This window comes from Theobroma umbraticum, unplaced genomic scaffold, assembly GCF_002168275.2.
Source record: "Theobroma umbraticum cultivar Fairchild unplaced genomic scaffold, ASM216827v3 scaffold_56.0, whole genome shotgun sequence".
Lineage (NCBI taxonomy): Eukaryota > Viridiplantae > Streptophyta > Magnoliopsida > Malvales > Malvaceae > Theobroma > Theobroma umbraticum.
Genome location: NW_018397256.1, coordinates 13,112,491 through 13,137,140, shown reverse-complemented (window position 1 = coordinate 13,137,140; position 24,650 = coordinate 13,112,491). Strand labels below are relative to the sequence as shown.

The 24,650-nt window shown below is 35.5% G+C and overlaps 3 protein-coding genes and 1 pseudogene across 4 annotated transcripts in view; 2 read left to right on the top strand and 2 right to left on the bottom strand.

The window, feature by feature from the left end:
* Positions 1-823: 823 nt before the first annotated feature.
* Positions 824-1,882, bottom strand: LOC110411342 (uncharacterized; annotated as a pseudogene).
* A 6,645-nt stretch (positions 1,883-8,527) lies between these two features.
* On the top strand, positions 8,528-14,699 carry LOC110410737 (neurochondrin family protein). Of its 2 annotated transcripts, none has more exons than XM_021420603.2 (19): positions 8,528-8,637; positions 8,728-8,923; positions 9,032-9,182; positions 9,363-9,499; positions 9,737-9,840; positions 9,941-10,036; positions 10,534-10,627; positions 10,805-10,925; positions 11,019-11,221; positions 11,444-11,535; positions 11,604-11,659; positions 11,804-11,893; positions 12,010-12,109; positions 12,563-12,667; positions 12,744-12,816; positions 13,164-13,327; positions 13,424-13,478; positions 13,661-13,765; positions 14,086-14,699. In XM_021420603.2, the coding sequence occupies exons 1-18, from the start codon at positions 8,635-8,637 to the stop codon at positions 13,714-13,716; spliced, it is 1,896 nt and encodes a 631-aa protein (XP_021276278.1). In that variant the 5' UTR covers positions 8,528-8,634; the 3' UTR covers positions 13,717-13,765; positions 14,086-14,699. The 2 variants fall into 2 exon arrangements, with proteins under 2 accessions (XP_021276278.1, XP_021276277.1); XM_021420602.2 differs by having other exon boundaries at positions 9,020-9,182.
* Positions 14,700-15,358: 659 nt separating this feature from the next.
* LOC110410817 (hydroxyproline O-arabinosyltransferase 1-like) lies at positions 15,359-18,524 on the top strand. The gene is made up of 8 exons (XM_021420698.2): positions 15,359-16,021; positions 16,388-16,455; positions 16,548-16,749; positions 16,837-16,934; positions 17,021-17,090; positions 17,593-17,664; positions 17,822-17,935; positions 18,096-18,524. The coding sequence occupies exons 1-8, from the start codon at positions 15,620-15,622 to the stop codon at positions 18,153-18,155; spliced, it is 1,086 nt and encodes a 361-aa protein (XP_021276373.1). The 5' UTR covers positions 15,359-15,619; the 3' UTR covers positions 18,156-18,524.
* A 121-nt stretch (positions 18,525-18,645) lies between these two features.
* LOC110410767 (uncharacterized) overlaps positions 18,646-24,650 on the bottom strand; it is a 6,471-nt gene continuing 466 nt past the window's right edge. The window contains exons 2-13 of the mRNA XM_021420629.2: positions 23,832-24,647; positions 22,782-22,920; positions 22,530-22,650; positions 22,375-22,458; positions 21,823-22,269; positions 21,456-21,551; positions 20,710-20,874; positions 20,426-20,605; positions 20,178-20,291; positions 19,918-20,100; positions 19,354-19,398; positions 18,646-18,916 (exon numbers count right to left, since the gene is read on the bottom strand). Coding sequence (XP_021276304.1) covers positions 18,782-18,916; positions 19,354-19,398; positions 19,918-20,100; positions 20,178-20,291; positions 20,426-20,605; positions 20,710-20,874; positions 21,456-21,551; positions 21,823-22,269; positions 22,375-22,458; positions 22,530-22,650; positions 22,782-22,920; positions 23,832-24,647 — 2,525 coding nt within the window. The 3' untranslated portion in view covers positions 18,646-18,781. The remainder of the gene's footprint in view (positions 18,917-19,353; positions 19,399-19,917; positions 20,101-20,177; positions 20,292-20,425; positions 20,606-20,709; positions 20,875-21,455; positions 21,552-21,822; positions 22,270-22,374; positions 22,459-22,529; positions 22,651-22,781; positions 22,921-23,831; positions 24,648-24,650) is intronic.

Below are 24,650 nucleotides of genomic sequence, written 5' to 3'. Positions count from 1 at the left end.
CCTAGCTTTTCATGCATATATGTAGAATAACTTTGCAGGGTCAAAAGTCCTCAACTTTAGGTGCATTATTTCCTTATTCTAGTAGGTGGGACTTTTGAGATATGGATGTGCATGATTGACTTTGGTTTTGGTTTACTTTTAATGTAGTTTGGAGATCACACGTAAAATCTCGTTTGTCTTTTATGTGAAATTGAACCAAATTGTATTTGGGAATTGGACTGGGGAATCGGTTAAGCAAGCACACTGCACTATCTTTTTATCAGGTTGTGATCAGTTTTGGGCCACTCGGACTCTGCTCAACAAACAAGCTCTGAAGGTTATTACTATGTATGGATTCGGGGCAATACCCAAATTTATAAAACATTGACTTCTATACAAGTTATATTGGATTATTGAAATTGCGTGCCTCGTTAACCATTTTTTTAAAAAAATAAATAAAATATTTTAATCTCATATCGAATAATAAGAGAGTTTAAAAAAGTTTATACGTTGTGGTTAGTCTTTTAAGTAATAATCTCATCGCAATCTAGACTTTGACTTGTGTCTTGTCCCAAAAATATTTTGATTTGTCTCTACGTCTGCAGAATTATTGAGTTGCCATTATTGAGGTTGAATTGGAACAAAATCATCGATTCTCTTCTACTTCTGTTAGAACTAAACCGAATTATTGAACCAAACACGATTGGAAGGTATCAGGTTTTATGTTTAACCAAGGTGGTAGGCCATTAAATAAATGTGTAGTAATTTCAGATGAATATGCTTAATTGTAAGCAGGAAAAAGAAATCCATAGAATTCTATGGAGGGGAGTCTTGTGAATTATGATTCAATGTTAAATCCATCTAGTAATCACATTGGAAGTAAAAAGAAAAAAGAAAGCAATTTCCACCAATATTTGATCATCAATTAATAACATATCGAGCGTTCCTGGAATATTGAAAATTCAGATGAACAGAGAACAATGAACAATGTACAGGATCAATGTTTACACTTTGATATGGTGTAAAAATTCAATCAAAAACTGGGTTTATCACGTCCCATCTCCCCTTTCTGTATCCCAGCTGGAGCTGCAAATCTAGCAGAGAAATCAGGAAATCCAGCATCAACTTCCCTGTGTATCCCTTCGTCAAAATTGAGTTCATAGCTCTGAGGATCATACTGAAACAGCATCGACGGCCTTCTTTTCTTGTTAATCCCGTGCATGCTAAACCTGCGGATGAAGTTCTTCCACCTCGGCCCTGCCAATACCTCTGATATTTCCCTGACTTTCATAGCTTTTCTCTTCAACCAACCGTCTCTCACCTCTTCCTGTTGGTGCAGCAGGTACCCGTGCCCTTCTCCATTGCCGTTCCGACGCCACCAGCAAAGGCCCTGGATGCAACCACATCCGGATGATGAGATCGTCTCTTCGAAATCTCGACCGCCGTCTTCGTCGTTGTCGTCGTCTCTTAATGGCCAAGTTTCGTTAACATGTGCTGGTTTCCCCTGTGGAGTGGCCATGGGAGGAGGAAGGAGAAGTGAAGGAAAACTTTGGGATTTGGAAGCAAAGATGAATACCCCACGGCAAATGCCACACGCTATAAACAGAAACACCCAAAGCCTTGGATTTTCTCCTTGAAGGAGAAGAAATTGGAGACTTAATAAAAAATGTGAAGTGGTGAACACTACGAACTAAAGATGGACAAATTCTACGCATGCAAATGAGCAAAAAGGATGAAATCGGTGGCATCAGAAAATCCAAAGTCTAACTTGATTATGCCACGAACTTCTCCTTTTTGAGGATCGCCGTCTGTTATTGGACTCACATTTAAGTAATATTTGACAGCCCAGTGAATAAAGAAGCAGTCGTTGGTTCCCGTTAGCATCTGCCGGCCAATTCCAGCTCCAGCCCACTCACTGGTAGCCTGTGTGGCTCCAGCTGCCTTCAGGACCGTTAGAAAGGGTCCAAAAGTGGCTCTAAATCTTCAAAAATATTTATTGCATTAAACATTTAATATTTGTCCATGTTTACCTACAAATAAAATTAGATTAAATACCAATAATAATAAGTAGAATATTCTCTACGTGAACGCCACTAATGCTCTCCCTGTTCTGCTGGACATGAACCTAATTCCGTCACGGACGGGTTAAGGGCGGTAGGAATTAGCGCCGGTAGCCCCAAATAAGGGCTGCTTCAGATGGCCCAGTGACCATGTGCCACAGTAATAAATTTATTATATTTTCAAAATCTTATCTCAACCATAATATGTACGTATTTTTAATTTTAAAAAGTTAAATTCGAATCACTTTTTTTATAAAAACATCATATCTTAGCATATAAGCTTTAAGTAATCACGAAATTTCGACTTAATCATTTATGAGTACAATTTTAACCTGATCGGGACATTTCCTCATTTACCACTAGTTTATTAGGAAGCAAGAAAACAGTTAAAATTTGGTCTTTGCAAGAAACTTCGAACAAATATCTCTGGCACTTTAGGAACTTTGGTTACCAATTAATTAGCCGGTTTGCTTAAATACCACTTTATAACCAAAGCAAACCATATTACAACCTTAATTTACACGACTAAAAGATAATCATGGTGTCGAGTCCAAAAACTATTGGAATATTGTCCCGATCCTTTGCTATCATTGTCCTTTAAATCATTGAATGTAAGGTCATTAAATGGCAGTCATTAAGAGATGGTTTGGCAAGAAACATGGCCAACATATCTTTGTCTGTAAGCTAAAGATTGCAGCTTCCTTTCTATCGTGAATGCTTCCAAATGTCAGTCCCCAAACCCAACTGTAAGGTGGGAAATTTCAGAAAGATCCATCGACCTGTGGCTTATTCTCCCCTACTGGTCGGAAATTGCTCGTACAAATTTCCGAATGCAGCTTCCAGGAAAATGACTGAAAGGTAGAAAGCAGGGCCAGGTTTTTAACTGTCTTGACGACGTTTTGTCCTTTCCCTAGTGGTGTCGGCACTTCCAAAGTTGAGTTTGTCGCTGGATGTTGTTCCAATCCAACGGTTTTGTCTGGTTTTTTTTTGTGCAGTGGGTTATTTCAAAAGGTTGGCTCAAGGCTAAAACATTTGGTTGGTGAATCTCCAAATCCCAAAGCCTAACTTGCGAAGAAATTAGTATATACAAATCTATATAAATATAAGAGTTAGGTTCAAGTAAATTATTGTTATGTTTCTAATATAAAAAGTCCCCAAATTTCTCTTAATTTGCCTAATTTTAACAATTAAAAGAAAAACTATGTAAAAAATTTAGGAGGAAAAAGAAAATTCAAATATATAAACACCATAAAATGGTCAAATATGTATATAATATGTAATATTCCGCTTTTCTTTAAATGTTTGTTTTTTTAAATATTTATGAGGATTAAGACAAAAATTTTGTTTTTAATGTATTTTCTATTAAAATTTGAAACTTTTTGTAATATAAATATTTAATATTTTTAAAATGAAAAAGTTAAAAAAAATCATGAAAATAAATTTGAAATATTAAAAAAGTAAGAATATTAGATGAGGTTTATATTGAAGTTTAAAAAAATGACTTTATTTTGAAAAATCTCGAAAATAAAATATGAAAAAAAGAGTTTAAAAATAAAAGAAAAATATTTTAAAATATTTCAAAAAATAAACGAAAGTAGTATATCTATAATAATGCAACAAAATTTAACTTAAAATAATCCAAATTTAACTAGTTGTTATTTTCAAATGAATTAAATAACTAATATTAGAACCTATGTACTTGAGTAAATTACACTTTTTTTAAAAAAAGCAAAGAACAAGAAATAGTACTAGTAGAGGTTGTGCAAAGGTATGTAAAAACAATAAAAACCCAAAATATATCTCAAATTCAAATTCTGGTATTACAGCCCATTCAAGAATGGGCAACATTGATTTACCTTTTCCGGTACAAACTCAAAAGAAAAGAAAAGGAAAGAAAAGAAAGGAAAGGAATGGGAAAGAAAATGAGAGAAAAGAAAAAGAAGTACGTGCATTTTTTTTGGAGGATTTGAGAAAAACCTCAGATATCTCACAATTTGACTACTTTTTAAGAGCTCTGTACATTAATTTGCCGGGAAGAATTTATTAACCCTAACGTTAATCAACCTCCGGGAAAGGTCACCGTTAATAATGGAAACCAACCAAACCTAATTTAATTATTTACGCCGCCTTTTGTTTTCTTAACTATACGCCAAGACTTCCCTCCTGACAGACACCGGCGTAGCCTGTAAAGATTTGACGGCTGACGTTCGCTCAGGTGTGGAGGGAAGCCTCGAAGTGAAGTTGATAAAGGGAAGCTCGTCGGCTCGGCTCGACTCGTCCTCGAAATTCAGCGAGTAACTCATGGGGTCGTAACTGAAATCCGACGAGGAGCTGTAGTGCTTGCGCCCTCCCTTCCCGATCCGGGCAATGAGGTACTTGCACTTGTCCTTTATTACGCAAGGCGATCTCGGCGTCCTTCCCTTCATCTCCTCCGACGGCTCCACGGCGGCTCCTACAGACGGCGTCGTTCGAAAGCAGCAGATTGAGGATTTCAACTTCTCCTTGACTCTCTCTGTTGGCGAAGAGAAACTGAAGCTTTCGTTGTACATTCTGGTTTCCGATCAAGAAGAACCAAGATTTCTTTCTTTCTTTCTTTGTCTTGTGATTTGATTTTCGAGACGCTGATGGGAGAGAATGGGTAGGGGGAACTGGCAATATATATATATATATATATATATATATATATATATTATATTTATATAGGTTGAGGGAAAAGCTGAAGAGAAAAGAGATGGATAAGGACGCGAGTTTGGCGGGCGAGTACATGAAAATCCGGTGAGCTGGACAGTGGTGAAATAACCGTGGGAGGTACGTGGCAAGTGGTTTTTGTGTTGAACCCGCGTGAGATTTTTTGGGGATAATTCAATTATTAAGTAATATACAAATAAGCAGATTATTTCTTAAGAACATTACCTAATTCATTTCAATGTCCAGACTCCTTGATCTATCTAAACAAAGATGTAAATTTGCTTAGTTTTTAAGTTTAAAGAGTCAAAGAAATTTATTTGGAGAAATTAATAGTGCTTAATTTATATTTCTACTTAAAAAATAGTATTAACTCTGTAATTGTATTGGCAACTTATAACAATTGCATTAATAATTAATATAGAGCTATATTATATGATGATTTATTTTGATTGACCACTAATCACATGTCATACTATTAAGAGTAGCCTGTAAGTAAATGAGTTGACGTCCAAAAGTGCATACGTGTCCTTAAAGAAGTGTGAGTTAAGATTGACAATGACAATGACATTTTAAAATGATGGTACTGAAATTCGATTGTAGAATTAAATATTAATATTTTTATAATATTTTATTAATTAAAGCTTTGATTAAAACTCAGAATATTGAATTTATTCAAGTAAAAATATTAATTAATTTTATTTAAACAATTTGAATAATGTCATAATGACCGGTTAGTCAGCACATGCTTTAGTTTTAGTGGAGAGTAAACAAGTGGCTGAATGAGCGTGTGAGCATGGTGGTTTTATTTGTCTAAAAGTAGTCAAAAGGGTAGGAGTAGGAAGCAGTAGCTGCTTTTGAATATTATTATTATTTTATTAGTAACGTAGGCAATACGTGGATTGAGATAAGGATGCATTGCATTCTGCATGGACCACGTAGGAAAAGCGAAAGGTGAATTGGATTCGGGCCTTTTTGGATTTCGGTGTTGCTTTTAGGATCACGGGTCAAGAAGAGAAACGTGGCAGCATTCGGCCATTGTCGATAACAGTGCATGAGGTGCTGTGCACGCAGCTGAGGCGACGCCCGCCGCCCGACGCTGCCGGTGGGTCATATCCGCCTCTTTCTTTTGTTTTGTGCGCGCTGATCATGAAAGATGTGGGATATTCTATATCACAAATTCGCGCCCATTAAGAAAAATTATATATATATATATATAAGTATTTGAAATATTTATAAAAAAAAAGAAAAAAAATGATGTTTGGGCAAAAAATATAATAAGACAAAGAAGAATGATTTTTTTCCCTTTCTTGATTTGTCTTTCTCTTTTTCAAATATTTAATTAAAATAAAATATAATTTAGAAAATTAATTACATTAAATATAAAAAATAATCATTCAATTTATAATTTTTTAAAAAATTACAACTATCACAACACAATGAGATAAAATCGAGGATTGGAGAAAGACATCTTAAAAAGTGAAATAATTTGACCCAAAAAAAAGTGAAATAATCCAAATTGAACTATGTGATTTAGTCAGTTTGATTATATAATTTTAATACTATTTTTCAAAAAAATATAGGTAAAATTATCCATCTTTACATTCTTTTTTTTATATATATATTATGGACAATAAAACTCAACATCAGTTTTCTAGACCAAGCAATGCCCAAGGAGCTTGAAAATAAAATTGAATTAATGCTAGACGTGGGAAATCATATATATGTATTTCTAAAGGTAAATTATCATGGTAGGTGACTAGCTAATCAGAACACTAATTCATTTTACAATGAACATGAGATATGTGCAATCCCATGATTGATGTAACATCTTAAATTTTTTTGATAATTTTGACATTGGAATCTAATAGAAGATGACTTTGACAATTCTTAGAGAGCAAGGAGACTGTTCGATTCCACTCGGACTTTCCTGTAACTTTTGTCCTAACAAAGTTTCAATCTCTAGTATAAATCCAAAGCTTTGCTGTTAAGGCAAAAGGAGATGCTAACTTATAAGTTCAATTGAGACTTTGGAACCTGATTGCCTTTTTTTTTTTTTTATGATTTTTGTGTTTTTAAAGATATATTTTTGTTTTTTCTTCCCTAATTTTCTTCTCTTCATTGGAATATTCACTTGCTTTCTTTTTTGGTTAAAGGAAGAATTTAGATAAAGATGGAGAGGATGGGGTGAGGAAAGAGGAGAGAAGAGATGTGGCATGGTGAATTGAGCCTTTGGGACATGGTTGTTTTTTTTTTTTTTTAAGTTAAGGTTTTTTTCATGATTTTTGCGTTTTTTGAGGTTATGGTATTTTTGTTTCTTTCTAATGTCATGGTGTCATAATTTTTTTTCTCTTTATTGGAATATTCTCTTACTTTTTTTTGGTTAAAGGAAGAATATGAAGAAAAAACGAAAAAATGGGGTGAGGAAATAAGAGAGAGGAGAGATCAAGCACGGAGAGAGTTAAAGAGTACAGAGAAGAAAAATAAATATAAATATAAATTTATGATTTTTTTAATTTGATTGAAGAGATTCTCTTGTATTTTTCTCTTTTCTTCTCTTAACTTATTTCTTTGCCCATTGTTTTATCTTTTAATTATTTATTTTATTTTTTTAATTGAAATTTATGAAATTAGTTTTAAAATGACAAGAATAAAAACTAGATAGTTAAAAAATAATTCTATAATTTTTTGTTTACCCTATTTTTATTTTTTTATAATGTTATTTGAACCATAAACTTTGATATGTAAGTTTCTAATTTGCTTTCTTTTTATCTTATTTGATTTGTTTATTTAAGTTTTATTATTTCGATTTTTTATTATATTTTTATTTTTATAATGTTATTTCTTTCATATAGAAATTAAAAACTCTTTAGGTAAGTTTTTAAATTTTCTTTTTATCTCATTTGATTAAATATGTGGTTATAATTCTCTATTGTAGACAATAATATGTGAGATTAAGTTTATTTATTTTCTATTATTCTTTCAAAGTTTTATAAAGGATGAAAGGCTTATTATCATTATTTAGAAAGAAGCTCAGAGGGACCAAATGTTAAAGTGATTAAAATATTAGTCACTTATCATGTATTTTATCTATTACTAAATTGTATATTGCAATCTACATTCGTAACTCTAGATTATCACTTAAACAATTATGCAACTTTTGATATTTTCTATACACATTGTAGTTGATAAATAACTTCATGATTATAATTTCTTATGTGAAGTGAGCATTAGATATATTTAAATAAACATTATTTTACCTATGTGACATCAGTGCATTGCATAGGTATATTCTAATTATTATTAAAAAATATCGATCTTTACATTCTAATTACTGATAAATTCAACCTACAAAATATTATTATTAAAAAATATTAAAAACAATATTTTAGAAATATATTATTAATAATTTATTTGATCGGTTGGTTTGATGGTAAATTTTAAATATAAAAACTAATCGAATAAACTGAAAAAATCAATTCTCTTAACTAATCTAAAGTTGAAATCGAAGAATTTCATTCACATGTAACAACGTGTGATCATTTAAAGTTAAAGGTTTGCTTCCTCAAAGGAAAATAAGATGATGGTGTGCTGATCTGCTTTGGAGGTCTGAAAGGCCTAAGTCGGTAGGATCGGCCCTAACATAATCGAGGTCCAAAATGGAGGAACAAGGCAAAGGGCCTCTTTCCACATGAGATTCTCTCATATTTTAGTTCAATTCTAAAAATGGAAACTGGATTCAGTCATTTGGATCCCTTAGAGACAATGGCCGTATTTATCTTTGAGCTTCAAACCCGGCCCAACTCAATGTGAAATTTCATAAAGTGCAACCGGGAAAATTAGACGCCTCTGGACACACCTCTGAATCCGTAACTAAGTCTGAATCTCCGTTGTCAATCGGTCAGCGTCCATGGTAAGCTTCCCTGTAACTATTGTTTTCTCTAATGGTGATTCTCTGAACCCTCTGTATCAATCTGTTTTATCTTTCTTTTGCTTGTGACAGGAACCAGAGTCGCAGCAGCCGGAGCAGTCAGTATCTCTCCAGGATTGCTTGAAGCTACTAAAGGGCGAGAGAGATGAGCAACGACTCGCTGGCCTGCTTCTCGTGACCAAATTCTGTAAAGGCGAGGACCTCGCTTCGCTTAGGACTATCTACGACGCCGTTGGACCTCGCTTTTTGGACCGCCTCTTAAAGACCGGTATTTGTGTTCGTCTTACGTTGCGATTCTAATTTATACTTAATTTACAATTTTTTTTTTCAATCGGAAGAACTTATTTTTTTGGGGGGGTGTAAGGGTTGGGTAAAGGTGTGGTGAGTAGCGGCAGCGGTGAAAACCGGGAGGCGTACTTGCAGCTGTCAGTTACGGTTCTTTCTGCATTCTGTCGGGTTACAGACATTGCTTCTTCGGAAGAAATGGTTTCGAAGATTCCGGTGATTGTTGAAGTAATGTCAAAGGGGTAAGCCTTTTATACTTACTTCTTTTCAATTCAAATTGATATATTTAGAGACAAGCGTGGGTTTAACTTTTGATTTTCGATTTGTTCCTTCTAGTTAGTTACTTTTTTATATTTCAGAACAGAACCAATCCATTGCTGTATTCTTGGTCACCCTACTCCTTTTCTTTTTGTTGAATGCAGAGCAGGCTCGAATGTGCTGGAAGAATGCTATGAGTTTTTATACTTGGTGTCAGCCGCTTCCGAGGATGGAGTTACGGCACTGTATGAGTCTGGAGGGATGAAGTTACTCGCTTGTCAAATGTCCACTCTGCCAGATGGTAGCTAATCTTATAGGATTTCTAGATTTCGACACATGCAGGATCCTTATATTATGCAGTCTAAATTATGCAAAGTAGTAAGCTTTTAGGTTCGGATAGAATTTGTTGTTTTTTATTGTGTCTATGTGTGACTAACTCTTTAAGGACAAAAGATATTTAGCTATGTGGTGGTTATGGATTTGCTAGTCGAGCTATGCTGTGTATGCAGGGAAGTGATAGTTTGTGAACTTGTTGCAGGGTCTCATTTGATGGAACTTGCCATGAAGCTTGTGCAATTGATGCTAAGGAAGCCGTCTCTAGGCATCACTAAGAATGACCATCTCTCAGAGTTGTCAATCATTGTAAGTCTAGATCTTCTGTAGCCATTAAATTTCTGTTTCTCAAGTTTTAATTCATAAAGATTAAATTTCAATAAATCTCATAATTTCCCTTTTAATTTAGGTGGCCATAATAGCAAGACAATTTGCTCTCCTACAAAATGCCATGAAGTTTGAAGCACTTCACTTAGTGTCTGCTATCTTCTCTTCAGAATATACGGTATGCCTTTTTCCCACAAGATTGCTGTCTTTCTAGAAAGTTATTTGCTTTGGTTGGTTAATTCTTATTAATCATCTTAATTGTTAACATCTTCCAAAATTATATCAGTCAGTTTCACTAAAGCAGTGGGCACATTATCAATTAATTTATGGCTGAGGTAGAAACTCACTTTGATATTATCAGTATTGGATTTTGTTTTGAAACATTTAGAAATTATTTCTAAATCCTAAACTGGTGCTTAAGAAATATTCTCAGTACTTTTAATGTTGGACACTTCTTATAATCTGAACGATGAATATCTTTCTTGCATCTGGAAATGCACCTTCATTGAATTCTTTAATCCTTCACATGCTATGTTCGTTTCCCTTGTTTCTTCTAATTCTTGAAGTCACCAGGATCAATCTTCAATCTTGATATTCATGCGCCTTGACATGAAGGCTTTATGCTGCATACTAGACTAACTTTGAACTGATGAGATTTTCACTTTATACTTTTAGACATTACTTCATGATGCTTTCAATGAAATGCCAAATGAGAACTGGTCAAACCATATACGTGATGGTGTTGCAGCAATTTTACAGAACCGTGTAGGTATGTTGAACTGAATTTGTTTAATCTTACTTACAGTTCATCCAATTCATATAAGAATCAGTATTTGAATTGCATGATGTGCTCGTCTTTGTAAGCTCCCATCTTTCAGAGTACCAAACTTTCAGTTTTAATATTGAAGCTAAATGACGTTTATGTTTTTGATTTTCGAACTCATAGCACCTGCCGAAAAATTTGAGGCCCTTATTGTGGCTGAAGCCATGGTATCTATAATGGGTGAGGGTTGGCTCATTGGCCAGATAAACTTGCCTAATGTACATGACCCTATTCCAGCGGACAGGTAAGTGATGCTTGTTGAATTTTTGTGATTCTGCTTAGGCTACTTTCATTGACTGGGTTACATGATTCATTATTTTTAGAGTTATCTTTTCAGGTGTCTATTGCTTGTCTTAGAGTCATCAAGGGTTGAAGTTGCTGTTTTGCTGAATGAGCTAGCCTATGCAAAATATGAAGCTTCTGGGACTTCTTCTTCTTCAACAGCTGAAACTATTATTTTGAAGCAACAGAAAGTGACAATAGTCTTTTCCTTGTTGGAGAAGATAATAAAATTGATATCAAGCATTGATGAAAGTGAAGGTACATTCATAATTGCTAGATTTACTAACCTGTGCTAAATTGCTTATTGATCCTGTTTTGTTTTTTCTACCTTCTGAAGCAAACATGATCTAGATAATTTATGACTATATTTATATTTGGTTTTTTGTTCAATTTATGCAAGGGAACACTTTAGTTTTCAGTATGCATTTTGAATCCAGTTTATTTAAGAAATATAATAATCATCAGGAAAATCAATTTCAGGGCACGTTATTAATGAAAGTACTTTCACAAAGGTGATCAAGGGCCTTAATGAGACTATTGGTGTGGTTCTAGAGTATCTACAAGATGCAAAGGTATGGTTAGAAATATCGTAATCAATATTTATTCTTCACCTTTTTTATTCACGGTCATAATTCTGCAGGAACATGGGCAAAAGAGAGGAAATGATCTTCTTGCTTCAGTACGTCTTGTGGGGAGGTATGTTTGATGCCTTCTCATTAAGTATTTAATGCCATTTTTTAGGATATATGCAGGTTTTTGTGAACAGTATCAAGCAGTGGGTGTTGAACTTGTCCACCAAGTGTGAATTTTTCAGTGAGCTGATATTTGTGTTTGTTTCAGCTATCTTGCAGAAACACCCATTGCATGCGAAGAGAAAATCAGGGAACTGTTAGGCTATATGCTTTCAGTTGAAGGTGAAGATGAATCAAGGTATGGCAAGTTAACTTTGTAGTTCTTTGATGAACTGATACCTATATCTTTTGTTTTGGTTATTGTAGTTCGAGACTAACTTTGCCAAATATTTTTGTTAATTAACTCTATTACAGCCCTTTTTACTCTGTATGCTTTCTGCTTCCAATGTTGTGTCAAATGACAATGAAGATTGAAGGATGCAAACTTTTGGCTTCTTCTGGAGGGTATAAAGCTGTAAGTATAACTTAATCGAAAGCGGCTGGCTTGTCAACTTTTAATACCAATGCAACTCTATGGTGTCTTGGTAAATATATCAAGCCTATTCTTCCGATACACGTGCACATCTAAATATTCAATAAAATATGTGCATCTCTTTGTACGTTTGTCGAGAACCTTTTAATAGATGCTATGAAAGTGACATTTCAAATGAATTGTGATTCTATATGTACTATATTCCTATTATATGATATTCTATTTAATAATAAGCTGTTATCAATCCAATAAACAAATGCTTGTTTATATGTACATAAGTCGATGCCTGTGTTCCATATGTGCTTCATAGTTGCTAGGCATACATAATGCACGAAGGTTTCTATGTGCACTAATATGTTGTCATACCCTAGTGTAATTTGTTGTACTAGAGCTATAGCCTTTTATTGTTATGTGAAAATATTGGTGTCATTGCAGGTTGTGGACTGCCTCGTAAAGTTAATTGGGCAAAACAGACATGGTGTAGAGGATAATGGTTGCATTTTCTTGGCTTGTGATACAGTCATGAATTTTCTTTTAAAGGTGGTGATTTTTATCATATTGTTGTAAAGTACTAGTTATTTGTGTAATGTAGTAACTCCTATTTTTTTATCAACAGAGAGAGCAATTTCAGTTTCCAGAGGATGAATCAACGTTTTATAATCTTTTGAAAGCATTGGCAATTTGGACAGGTACTGTTTCAGTCATTACTTGGAGCCAAAATTCATTTGAATTGTTTATGTTGCATGATTAAATGTTTTAGAGTTACAAAAGCAGGTTGCATTGATTCTAGACAAAATGTTATCTCATTGGAACTACTAGGAAAAGCACTAACTGATAAGATTAGATTACAGAGTGTGCCATTTGTGGAGTAACATTCATGCAATCACGCTATCTTATCTTTACATTTCAGTGTAGAATTTTCATGGAATATCATTCAATGTTATTTCATTTAACTTGTGCTCGAACTTTCCCTCTGTGTTCAAATGATTAGTCTAAGCATGTATACATCGTAAAGGTTTCCTGAATTTGGTTGCAGAGGACACTAATGACCTATCTGTTGTTATGATGGCTTCAAGTATTTGCACGCTGGTATTTGATTTTACATCCGAAGATGCTCTTTTGAATTATCCTGATTTTAGTAGCAGCTGTCTTAATAGTCTGTCACGGCTCATTGCAAGAAGTTTGGATTCATGGGGGCAGGTAAATGCTGATGCTATGTGTGTATATGCATATTATTTGCTAGTTTGTTTGTTTCATAAGTTGTAGGACTAACACTTGGATGTCTCTTTGTTGTAGGATATGTCTGATGTTGCTAAAGGAGAGATGGATCTTTTAGAGATTGTTACTGCAGGTTTGTTTCTTCTGATTGTTTCCATATTTAAGTAGCTATAGCATTTTTGTTGACATACAGAGATCCCAATTTTTAATTGTCAACGGTATGGAGATCTCAATTTTTAATTGTTAACACTGTAATTACTTTAAGATCTTTTCTGAACTGGCTTTATGACATGCTGCCTTTTGATCCTGATGCAGGATATTCTCGATGGGTGAATCGATTCCCTCGCATAAGAAATGCAGTTGAGAGATAACTCAAATGGAAATCAAAGTTGACCTTGTTAGGACTTGCTTTCTTTGGAGGTAATATGTTATCCTGGTAATTTTTCCCTTAAAACGGATATCCGCCGGTTCATTAAAGCCAATCTGGGTAATAACCTTATTAATATGGGTCATTCTGTGTAGTTTATATGGTATCAACGGTAATTCGATTGAAGTACCTCCAATCAGTTAATGTAACCTGGTTAACTCTGAATGAATTTTGTATGTTATTGGCTCTGTTCTTTGGAATTATGTGTTTAACAGGATTCATGATTTGAGGAATTTAGTTATGGAACTTTTTTCTCCCCTTTCCCTTTTTTTTCTCCTAGTAATTCTCAGGTATTGTTGAATTGCGTGTGCAGGGATCTTGACCCTGACTCCATGCGCCTTTGATGGCACAACAAATGAGGGCCACACGAAAAGCACAGCAGAGGAATGCATAATTCTATCTTCTTTCCTCTCAAGACAGCATTGGTTATTGAATGATGAGTTCATGATCAACCCTCACGCCAAGCTTACCCTTCCTCTTTAGTTAGCTTCTCAGTGGTCAGTTACACACATCTGCTTAAAATTGACGGAAAAATATGAACGGGCAAAGAGATAGGGGGGTTATGATCATGGGCATAGTCAACCCCTTTCCATCTCTGGCCTAATTTACTGTTTACAATTTACTAGAAATCAATGTGTGATAACATACATTGCCCGGAGTAGGTCGGACGATGACGGGAAACAAAACATAAAGTGTAATTTAGCGTTGAGTTTATATTTGATGGATTGTCAATGTATAAACTTTTTTCATTGCATATGTGCTCGGATTAGGTCATATGACGAAAAATAAAACACAGTGTTGGGTTTATATGTAACAGATCATCAGTGTATAAATTGTTATGTATTAGGTTTATATTTGATATACTGTCGATGTATAAATTTTATTCATTAACATTAAATTCAATATCTGTCACTTTCTAAATAGAAATTATAGACCGATGATGTATCTGTGATTACTCCGTGGTTTGGTGGATGGGAATTTGGCTTTGTATGTCCTAGGGTTGGCATGTGAAATGATTCTTGTGGCAAAGCCAGACGCTGCAAATGGCTAATAAAAACAAAACACGCTGAGCCAACACCATGCACGATCGAATGCATCAGTGGCCATAGCATTGAAGGTGATGTTTTAAAGTTCATTAACTAAAGTTGTCCTCCATTGCTACTAGTTAGGACGCATGTTTTAATTACAGCTGGGCCATTTCACTTCGTTGTAATCATAATCTCAACAATCCTGGCCCATCTTCTTCTTTTTTTTTTGTCCATTTTTTGGATATATTTTGAAAATATTCTTTTTAGACATGTCATATTGTTATGTTTTTTATATTAAAAATATTAAATATCTATATTTATAAAAAATTGTATTAGGTTAAAATTTTTATCTTAATTTATGTAAGTGTTTAAGAAAAATAAACATTTAACGACCAAAAAAAATTTAATTTTCTCCCTAAATACATGATAAAATGGTTAAAAGCGACTAAGAAAGACAAGACAAATGATTAAAACAGTACAATTAAATATTACTACTAACAAATACTCAGTAAACAAAAATATTTAAAAAAAGGATTTAAAAATCAGAAGCAACGTGAGCTTAAATGTACAAGAGAAGGTAGAACATTTCTTCAACTACTCTGGCGTGTATCGATATTCGACACCGACGACTTTCTTTCATTCACTTCCATCGACAGCCTGTCACGTCACCTTCTCCAAAAATTGCCACCGCTCTCGGCGGCTTCCAACCTGTCCCGTTCAGCGGCTCCACCGCTTACCAAGACTGCCCCTAACCGAGTTCCATAGTTGGAAAGAGAGAAAACAGGAAGAGCTCCTAAGCCTTGAGCATAGAGTGGGAAAATGGGCTGTGGGAATGTCTTCTACACCTTAATCATAACTTTTTCAGTAGCTCTAATCACCTACAACATCCTCATCTCGGCCAATGCTCCTCTAAAGCAAGAGCTTCCGGGACCTTCAAGAACATCAATTGTTGACCCCATAATCAAGATGCCAGTAGAAAGATCAAGAAGGTATGGGTCAACTGCAAAGAAGAGGTTGTTTCATACGGCTGTGACAGCTTCAGACTCGGTTTACAACACTTGGCAGTGTCGGGTTATGTACTACTGGTTCAAGAAGCTTAAGAATGGACCAAATTCAGATATGGGTGGGTTTACTAGGATCTTGCACTCTGGTAAACCCGACAAGTATATGGATGAGATTCCCACTTTCATTGCTCAGCCTTTACCAGCCGGAATGGATCAGGTATTCCCTTTTAACTTTTGTTTTTCGTTGGTGGGTTGGGGAGCTTAGTTCATCTTTCAATCAGGCAGAATTAAGGAAACTGCTTTGGTTAGACGAGAATAAGTTCTGGTATTAATCAATTCATAGATTGTTTTCGATTTGTAGTTTCCCTAAAAGGACATCGAAATTTTAGTAAATTGGGTCAGGTTACTCGTAATTGAATGAATTTACAAGTAGTATCTGCTCTGCCGGTTTAGCATCAATTCAGAACTATGGAAAAGAAGCTACTTTCTTGATATAAATTGTATTTTCAGCTTAAAGTTTTAAAGTTGATGGTTCTCATATTTCTTTTTACTTCATTCTGTCCTTTTATGTCCATAATCACAGGGTTATATAGTCCTCAACAGACCTTGGGCATTTGTACAGTGGCTTGAAAAAGCGGACATAAAAGAAGAGTATGAAATTCCTCGTTTCCGTGTTTCTGTCTTGAATCAATTCGTTTCCGTATTTGGTTGATTTATATATCCCATTCTTACCATGTATCCAGTTACATACTGATGTCGGAACCAGACCATATTATTGTCAAGCCTATTCCGAACTTATCAAAAGATGGGCTTGGAGCTGCATTTCCTTTCTTTTATATAGATCCCAAAAAGTATGAATCAGTTCTCAGAAAGTACTTCCCTGCAGAAAAGGGTCCAATAACCAACATTGACCCCGTAGGAAATTCTCCTGTCATTGTTGGGAAGGTATGCATTTTGGTGTTGCCTAGTTACTATAATGGCAATCTCTTTTTTGTTTTGCCTTCTCTTGAACTTTCGATGAACATTATATAGGAATCTCTTAAAAAGATTGCTCCAACTTGGATGAATGTTTCATTGGCGATGAAGAAAGATCCTGAAACCGATAAAGCTTTCGGTTGGGTGCTTGAAATGTGAGTGTTAACCAATTTACTCTATTCTTTTACAACATTGCATGTGGTGTTGGCCATGGCATTATTGTCTTGTTTCATAATTGTAGGTACGCTTATGCTGTTTCCTCTGCCTTGCATGGTGTTGGTAACATCTTATACAAAGATTTCATGATTCAGGTTTGATGAGATTGCCCTTATTCTTTCCCATAACATTTTATTCACACAGTACAAGATGCCAGCTGTATCTTCCTGATAACTGTAGCTAGCATTTTCAACCATTTGCTACTGTCTGCACCGGCCTAAACTCTGGGGATGAGCTTTTTAGTTTAGGACCCACCTATGATTTGCTTCTAAGAGCAAGCTGAGTTGAATGCTAGAATAAGCATTCTTAGCAAAACATATTGCACTTATGCAACTTGTCTATGTTGTTTAATTATAATTTGGTAACTTAATAGTTAGTCAACAGCGACTTTTCTCCTTCTTCACACGCTTCTTTATAATATCCTTGAATTTTGACTAGTTTGAGAAAGGCCAAAGAATCTTCTCTCTCTCTCCAACCTGCCTCCCCCAAAAAGTATAAATTATGTTTTAGATTTTAAAATTGATGTGAATTTTCTATGTGCCAATTTTTTCCTGAATTCTCCTTAATAGCAGTTGCCTGTTTTATGACATTTATCAGCCTCCTTGGGATACAGAAATCGGTAACAAGTTCATTATTCATTACACATATGGGTGCGACTATGATTTGAAGGTAATCAATTGTGCTGAAATGTCAAACGTTTAGTTGAATGAAATCACTTTTGAGTTCTTACTTTTTCATTTATTACCAACATATCTGTTTCTGAGTTGAAAGAAAAAGATGTCTTCTCTTTTGCTTATAGTGGGAGAATTTCTGCCCCAATTTTCAGGGTAGGTTAACCTATGGAAAGATTGGAGAATGGAGGTTTGATAAAAGATCTTTTGATACTGTAGCACCGCCGAGAAACCTTCCCCTTCCTCCTCCTGGTGTTCCACAAAGTGTGGTACGTTTAACAACACCTATCCTTCTTGAGCACACATGCAAAGCAAAAAGAGAACATCTTTATGATTTTGAAACTATATTTCTCGGGAGTAAAATCACGGTTGGGAGTGTTAACTCCTCTCCTATTCAGTGGAATGTTCTAATCATAGACATTGTGGCAGGTGACACTGGTGAAAATGGTAAACGAAGCCACCTCAAACATTCCGAACTGGGGTTCATAGAAGAAAAGTCAGGCTGCAAGATGCCGTATGCAAAAAGCTTCACTCAGTTGTCAGCATAGAAGCTTCATACGCACTGACACTGCTGCATATTGGCCTTGGGGAGGAGAGGTGTGGGGTTTGGTTGTAGTTCTTGTTTATTCTGCTAGTTAAATTTGGAAATACCCTGATGACTGACGATGAGCGACGGGAGAAAACCAGATTATATATACAGGTGGTCAATATGATCCCAAAATGCATGTTGCTTCACAAATCAACCAAAGTATATTACTGCTTGTAACGTTTGTTTTTATTAAGAACCGGCGTTGTCACTTCTTAAAACATGTTGATTTCAGGCGTTTTATCTCATAAATGATTGATCAAGATTTCTCATGTCCTTGGAAATGTTATACGTTGGAACCAAAGATATGTATCCTTAGCTTGGACTTTGCCCTTCCCGTTCCCGTTCTCGTCGTCCGCTTCCGGTTTCCCAGTACAGGCCGTATGCAAAGAAACCAAACTTTACACCAACAAAAACGTGCAGGCTAATACCAGTTGATATTAATTGGCAAAGCAAAGAGGGCAAAATTTGACAACCCATTGGGATTGACAGCAATACAGCAAAAAGAAATAATATTTTTTATGTACAATCAGTTGAGGTAACGCCTACAATTCTTTGAATTACAAAAGCAAGGAATTTTCTTCCCTTCATCCTCATGGTTAAAATGGTAGTCATATGTTATCTCCTCACCTGGATATATGTCTCTCTCTGCAAAAAAGACAACCTGCACCCAACAAACCAATAACTAAGCCAACGCCATTCCAATTCCCAGTCTTATAAGTTCTAGGTACCTAAAACTTTTGAACTCTAAGTGCCATCGAAGGTCATAGATGCAAGCAACATAACATTCATTGCGGTAATTTTGTGGGCTGCTGGCCTCATAAACATAATTATTATGCAAAATTAATGGTAAAACAAAATCCTTATTTTCGGGAAATGGTAAAATGGTAAATATTGTAGGATCCTTGTATCGTGGTTTTCGGATCAACCATATTTTCCAAACATACCACGCTAGTAAAGCAGCTTGGCACTACTAAGAAAATTGCAAACTAAATGATAGAATGAATTAAAAATACTCTCTTCTGCAAACCGTATATGAAAAAGAAGTAGTTTTGAATCTCATTAGCATATACTAAGGATCATAATTAAATTAGGGATTACCTTCTTTTCATTCCTCACAGAAATCACTTTGGCAACACAATTTGGCTGTCAAAGAAATTGAGCATGCAGTGAGAAACCTGGATAAGGCTGAATGATGGTAGAAAGAGAAAAACTTGAGAAATATGCTGGAAGCCCAAGTGCCATTGGGGTGGCCAAAAAAGAAAAAACAATAATGTAAAATATTGCTAATGACTTGTTAAACTCTAATAGTTTGTTTCTAAATAGATTTTGACCCCTTCCATTACAGTTTCCCACCAATTTCCTAGGTAGACACATGATCATGTTAATTTAGTACATTTTAACTTATCATCCAAATGGATTTCAAGTATAGTCGGATGATCCATTAAAACTATACCATGCTTGGAGCCTTGGAGGTGAGGTAAAGTTTGATGACTAATTGAAGGGGTCTTGGCAAACTTCACCCTAAGGTTATCCGAAATTGATCCACATTGAGACCTGGGAAAAAGGTGCCACGTTGCACCCCCAAGGTCAGCCCCGTACCCCTGGCCATGTTTCCTACCACTTCTTACAAGAAAATAACATTAAACAAATTTAAGTAATTACCAGACATGAATGGTTGACAAAACGGGCAATCCCCCCTTTGCGGGTTGCATCAATGATATGCTCTTTATCTATCCTGAAGAAGTAGCATGCACTTTTGTACTGGACTTTTCTGCCAGACTCATACTCATTTTCTCTTTTGTCAGCCACACGTAGCCCCACAATCTCACCAACATACTCAACAACCTAGAAAAACCATGACCTATGTCATATTTTCCAATTATAAAGAAAATGTGGTTGTCTTAAGGTCAAGAAGGCCAAACCATTTCACCACGGGAAATGAATCGAGATGTGTAAAGACCAAGTGCATGTATGCCAGACTTGTAAACTACCAAATGCTTCCAACCCTTTGCTTGCTTGTAGCGAGCATATTCTTTCTGCATGTAATGTGGAAAGCAGAACAGTTAGGCTTACAAGGACTAATTATGGTATAATTATCAAAAGAAGTTCTATAGTTAGAATGCTTGCATGTAGGCAAAAAGTACTAGGAATAAAAGCAACTTTAATGTACCCGGCAATCATATTCGATATCTGATGTTGGCAGCTTTGGAAGCCCCTGCATGCATGACTTCTGCCCATTAATGTGAATCCAAGCATTTAACTGCTCTTGAGGAACAAAGCATCCAGTCTTTCTTTTTGATTGACCATAGATGTTGTGCCAAAAGCCATCTTGTTTGCGGCCTTTGAAACCCTAAAACAGGTAGCAACATATCACAATATGAGTGCCACAGTGATATGATAACCCTAGAAACCCACCCCACCCTCCTGCCCACACTTTAAAAAAGGATAAATTACCTCTGTTCGAGCACAGGTTGATTCCCTTTTTCTAGAAGAACTCCATTCAGCATCAGTGGGCTCACTACCAGATTCACATGTGCGGTGTGAGGCATGAAGCATGCATCTTCCATAGAATCCAACATTTTCATTATCAAGGCCTTCAACCTCACTTTGTAATAGACCCTGCAAGCAATATAACAAAGTGAATCAGGAATGCCACACACCCCTAGGGACAATCAACAAACCAAATTGGGAATAGCAATCTTCCCTTCCATGTTTAATTGGGAAAACATATAGAAGCAATAACAGGTTCAAGAAAAGCCCTATGAGAGGTGTTATTAGCATAACCAAAATATAATGCTAAAGACATTTTGAAAATTTAAGGTCATGAGCAGCATACAGCAAGGGGGTCAGATAATGTACCTTAGCATCCATGCTATTAATATAAAAATGGCAGCAGCAAAAAACACAATTGCATGCTACTTCAGTTTTAAGCACAACGTAGAAATAAGTGTTAAAGCAATTAAATATGTAAACATATTGAGTTACATTGCAATTAACCAGTATAAGCCAAAGTATTTCTCATGAATTAGTGAGCAGACAGATAATTGAATTGTGATGAACATCTAGCTCACTGCCTACAATATAGAAAGGGAAAGAATTGATTGCTTCAGCAACTGCAGAAGTAATACCTAAAATAATAAGCGATTATGCATATAATAACATAGTAATGCAATTAACGTTTCAGGTTCTTGAGTAGAAACCTTCTGGTGAGCACACCAAGGGTGAAACCGAACTGAACAATCCACAACCCTGCACTGTATACATGAGCCACCTGGTCGATTACATATAGAGCAAACCTGGGAGAAATAAACTTGATGGTCACTTCCAGGAGAAGTTAATCCAAAAATACACTCAAACCACCTCAGTGAAATCAGCAAATAATATACAAAAAGGTGACACAAATAAAATCTGTTTAAAGTTCTTGTTTTAGTATCAGTAGCATAACACATTTATAAAACATGACAAAAAACTTCCATGGGACATGCATGACCAAATATATATCAATGTGCAAGTACAGGCAATGCTGTTTAGGGTATTCTATATTTGCCTCAAATATCATAAACTTACCACATTTTCTCTTTTGTGTGAAACACCAGATACATCAAAAGCACTCATGGTGTCAACATTTGGGCAACGTGTTCCAGGAGTCCAGAGCCCACATACCATATGAACCCACTGTTTCACAGTAGAATCAAGTACTCCTGCTGTTACACTATTATACAAATTTAACTTGCTATCAGGGCAAGAAGAGTTCCGAATAATATCCACTTGGTTTTGCACATCCATTTTCCACGAAGCAGTTCTTGACAGCTCAAGATCTTTAAATTGCAAGTTACAAAATGAATTACTGACAACCAGGCTCTGATCATCCAGCACAGTTTCAGCAGAATAATTTGTGCTTTTAGGCCTACACTCTGCTTCAATATTCCAAGCTTTCAGGAGGCCTTTTACAAAAGCACGGCTTCGCAACGCTCGAGTCATGGCACCCCCACCATATCCACAGAGAACACACACCTAAATGATGATAAAAAATGAGATGAAAAGAATGCAAGAAAGACATTAAAACTCAAATAAAAAGAAAAAGCAGCAACTATTCAAGGGTTAAAATCTACATCTTACAGTATCTTTAGAACTTGTTCTGCATGGTCTGCAATACCAGTGGCCCCTTGGTACTTTCAAAATGCCATAGCAAGCTTGATGAACCTGTATCATGAAAACAGAATTAGATAATGATAATTTAACAAATTAGGCACAAACTTGAAATGAGTACACACTCTGATTGAACATCGACTACACTCCAATAAGCAATTAAATTCATCTTTGTTTGAGCTTCCACAAACACAGCAGAATACATCTGAATCAACAATGGATGAGCACCTAGTCTGCATGATAGATCTGTAACATAATTTATAATTCCATAACAATTAGACATAATCAAAACTATCATCATTTTTTAAGCTCTGAAAGCATCTATCAAATAAAGGTGAAACTCTCCCTGTAAACAGAAAAAAAATTCACTTGCTTACTTTTCAGCATTCATGTTGGATGATCTATGTCCATGACTTTCAACATCACCAGTTTCCTCTAAACTTTTCCTCACTTTCATCTTAGGCAAGCACTTTGAGATCTCCATAAGGGGATGACTGTCAGAACCAGACTCTTTTCCTGACAATTGAAGAAGGAAATCGATGATGTAAACCCTCAACAAGATCAAACGTCACAAATAAAAATGTTTGCCATGCACATGTTCACAACATCCAAAATTCATCACTTGCAGCACATTCAAAAGTAGCCCCTTTGATGTTAAACAGAGAATTCTAAACTGCTTCTTTTTTATCCAATCCTTAAGAAAGTTTACCACTTGCAGCACATCCAAAGATTACTAAGCACACCAAATGTAACATTAGACATATCATGGTCCATATATACCCACTTTACTAGTGGAGGGAATACCTCATCACTTCATCACGTGAGACACATAAACAGAACAGATTATGTACTCAGCTTCTTCAGCTAGATTTTCAAAATTTTTAGGGGTTTCAATAAACGTCAACCGTTAGCAATAGGAAACAACACCTATTATGGTGTCAAGTACAACAAGAGTAGGAAAGATTACTCAAATTTCTTTATAAAGCCAGTAGAAATGGAAATGATAACCACAATGAAGAAAGGAGACAAGGTAAGGAAACCAAAGAGAGGATGGGATGGATCAAGGTATTTGATATTTCATGAAACCTATACAAATAAGTTTGTTACAAATTGCATCTAAGTTGAACTATACAGATAAAAGTAAAAAATACAATTGCAAACCACCACAATAGGTTGAACAACTATAAGTGTATTCTAGAAGCTGTGTTATGTGCATACAGCCCAAAATTCAATGTATTAGGTCTAGCCGAAAGCTTTTGCTTTCCTCGTAATGCCAGGCATTAAAATGTAAAACTATTGAAGGCCACATCCACAAGACACATTTGACTCAACCCTTAATAGCACCAATGATACCCTTCCTATCAAAATTTAAGGATTAATTTATATTATTGGAATGCAACTAGTACGAAAACATTGGTGAAATTTACCTTTTCCTGTCAGCTCATAAAGGCTTCGTTTGCGTATTTCCTTACATTTTATGTTTGATCGATTATAAGCAATACCATCTGGAATACAACAATATTTCTCACTTCTGTCATCCTTCCCTTTCTCCAAGATGAATGAATTGTTATCAAATTGTTTAATTCCACTCACACAAGTCTTCTTGCCTTCTTCAACATAACAGCCACTCACTTCATGAGAGACTGAAACTTGATTGCCTCCATTTTCTTCTGCTTTCTTCAAATCAAAGTATAAAGTGCTCCTAGCTCTTCTTTTCTTCTTTGACTTCCTCAGAGTACTTTTGGGTTTACAGCTCTTCTGGAGGGTACAATGTTCTGTGTTTTTAAGAACCCTACTAAGAGGAACAATTTTTGCAGGCCTCAATTCATCTGCAGCAAACTTTCTGCTGCATATTTCACCATATTCTCCACAAACTATGGGCCTAGCTTTCTTATCACAAAAAGTCACCTCAAGACTCGAAAATGCCTTTATGCAATGTACTGCATTGCTATTATAAGATTTTTCAACAGTTCTAAGAACTGGTTTTGATGTCCCCAAACTCTCAAAGGAATCAAAAGCCCCAGCCCTCTTCAACTTTTTTCTACCTGAAACTTCAGGAATTTTACCAAACCTAGCATCACCTTTCAGTTCAGGCTGATAATCATCTTCACCATCCTGATCATTACACACACCATGCAAATCTCTTTTCCGAGAAACTATTTTGGCTGAAAACAATTCTCCTGGTTGAATCAAATCAGTATCCCCATATGGTTCTAACCCTGATGGAATGCGGGTCTGCCGATCTT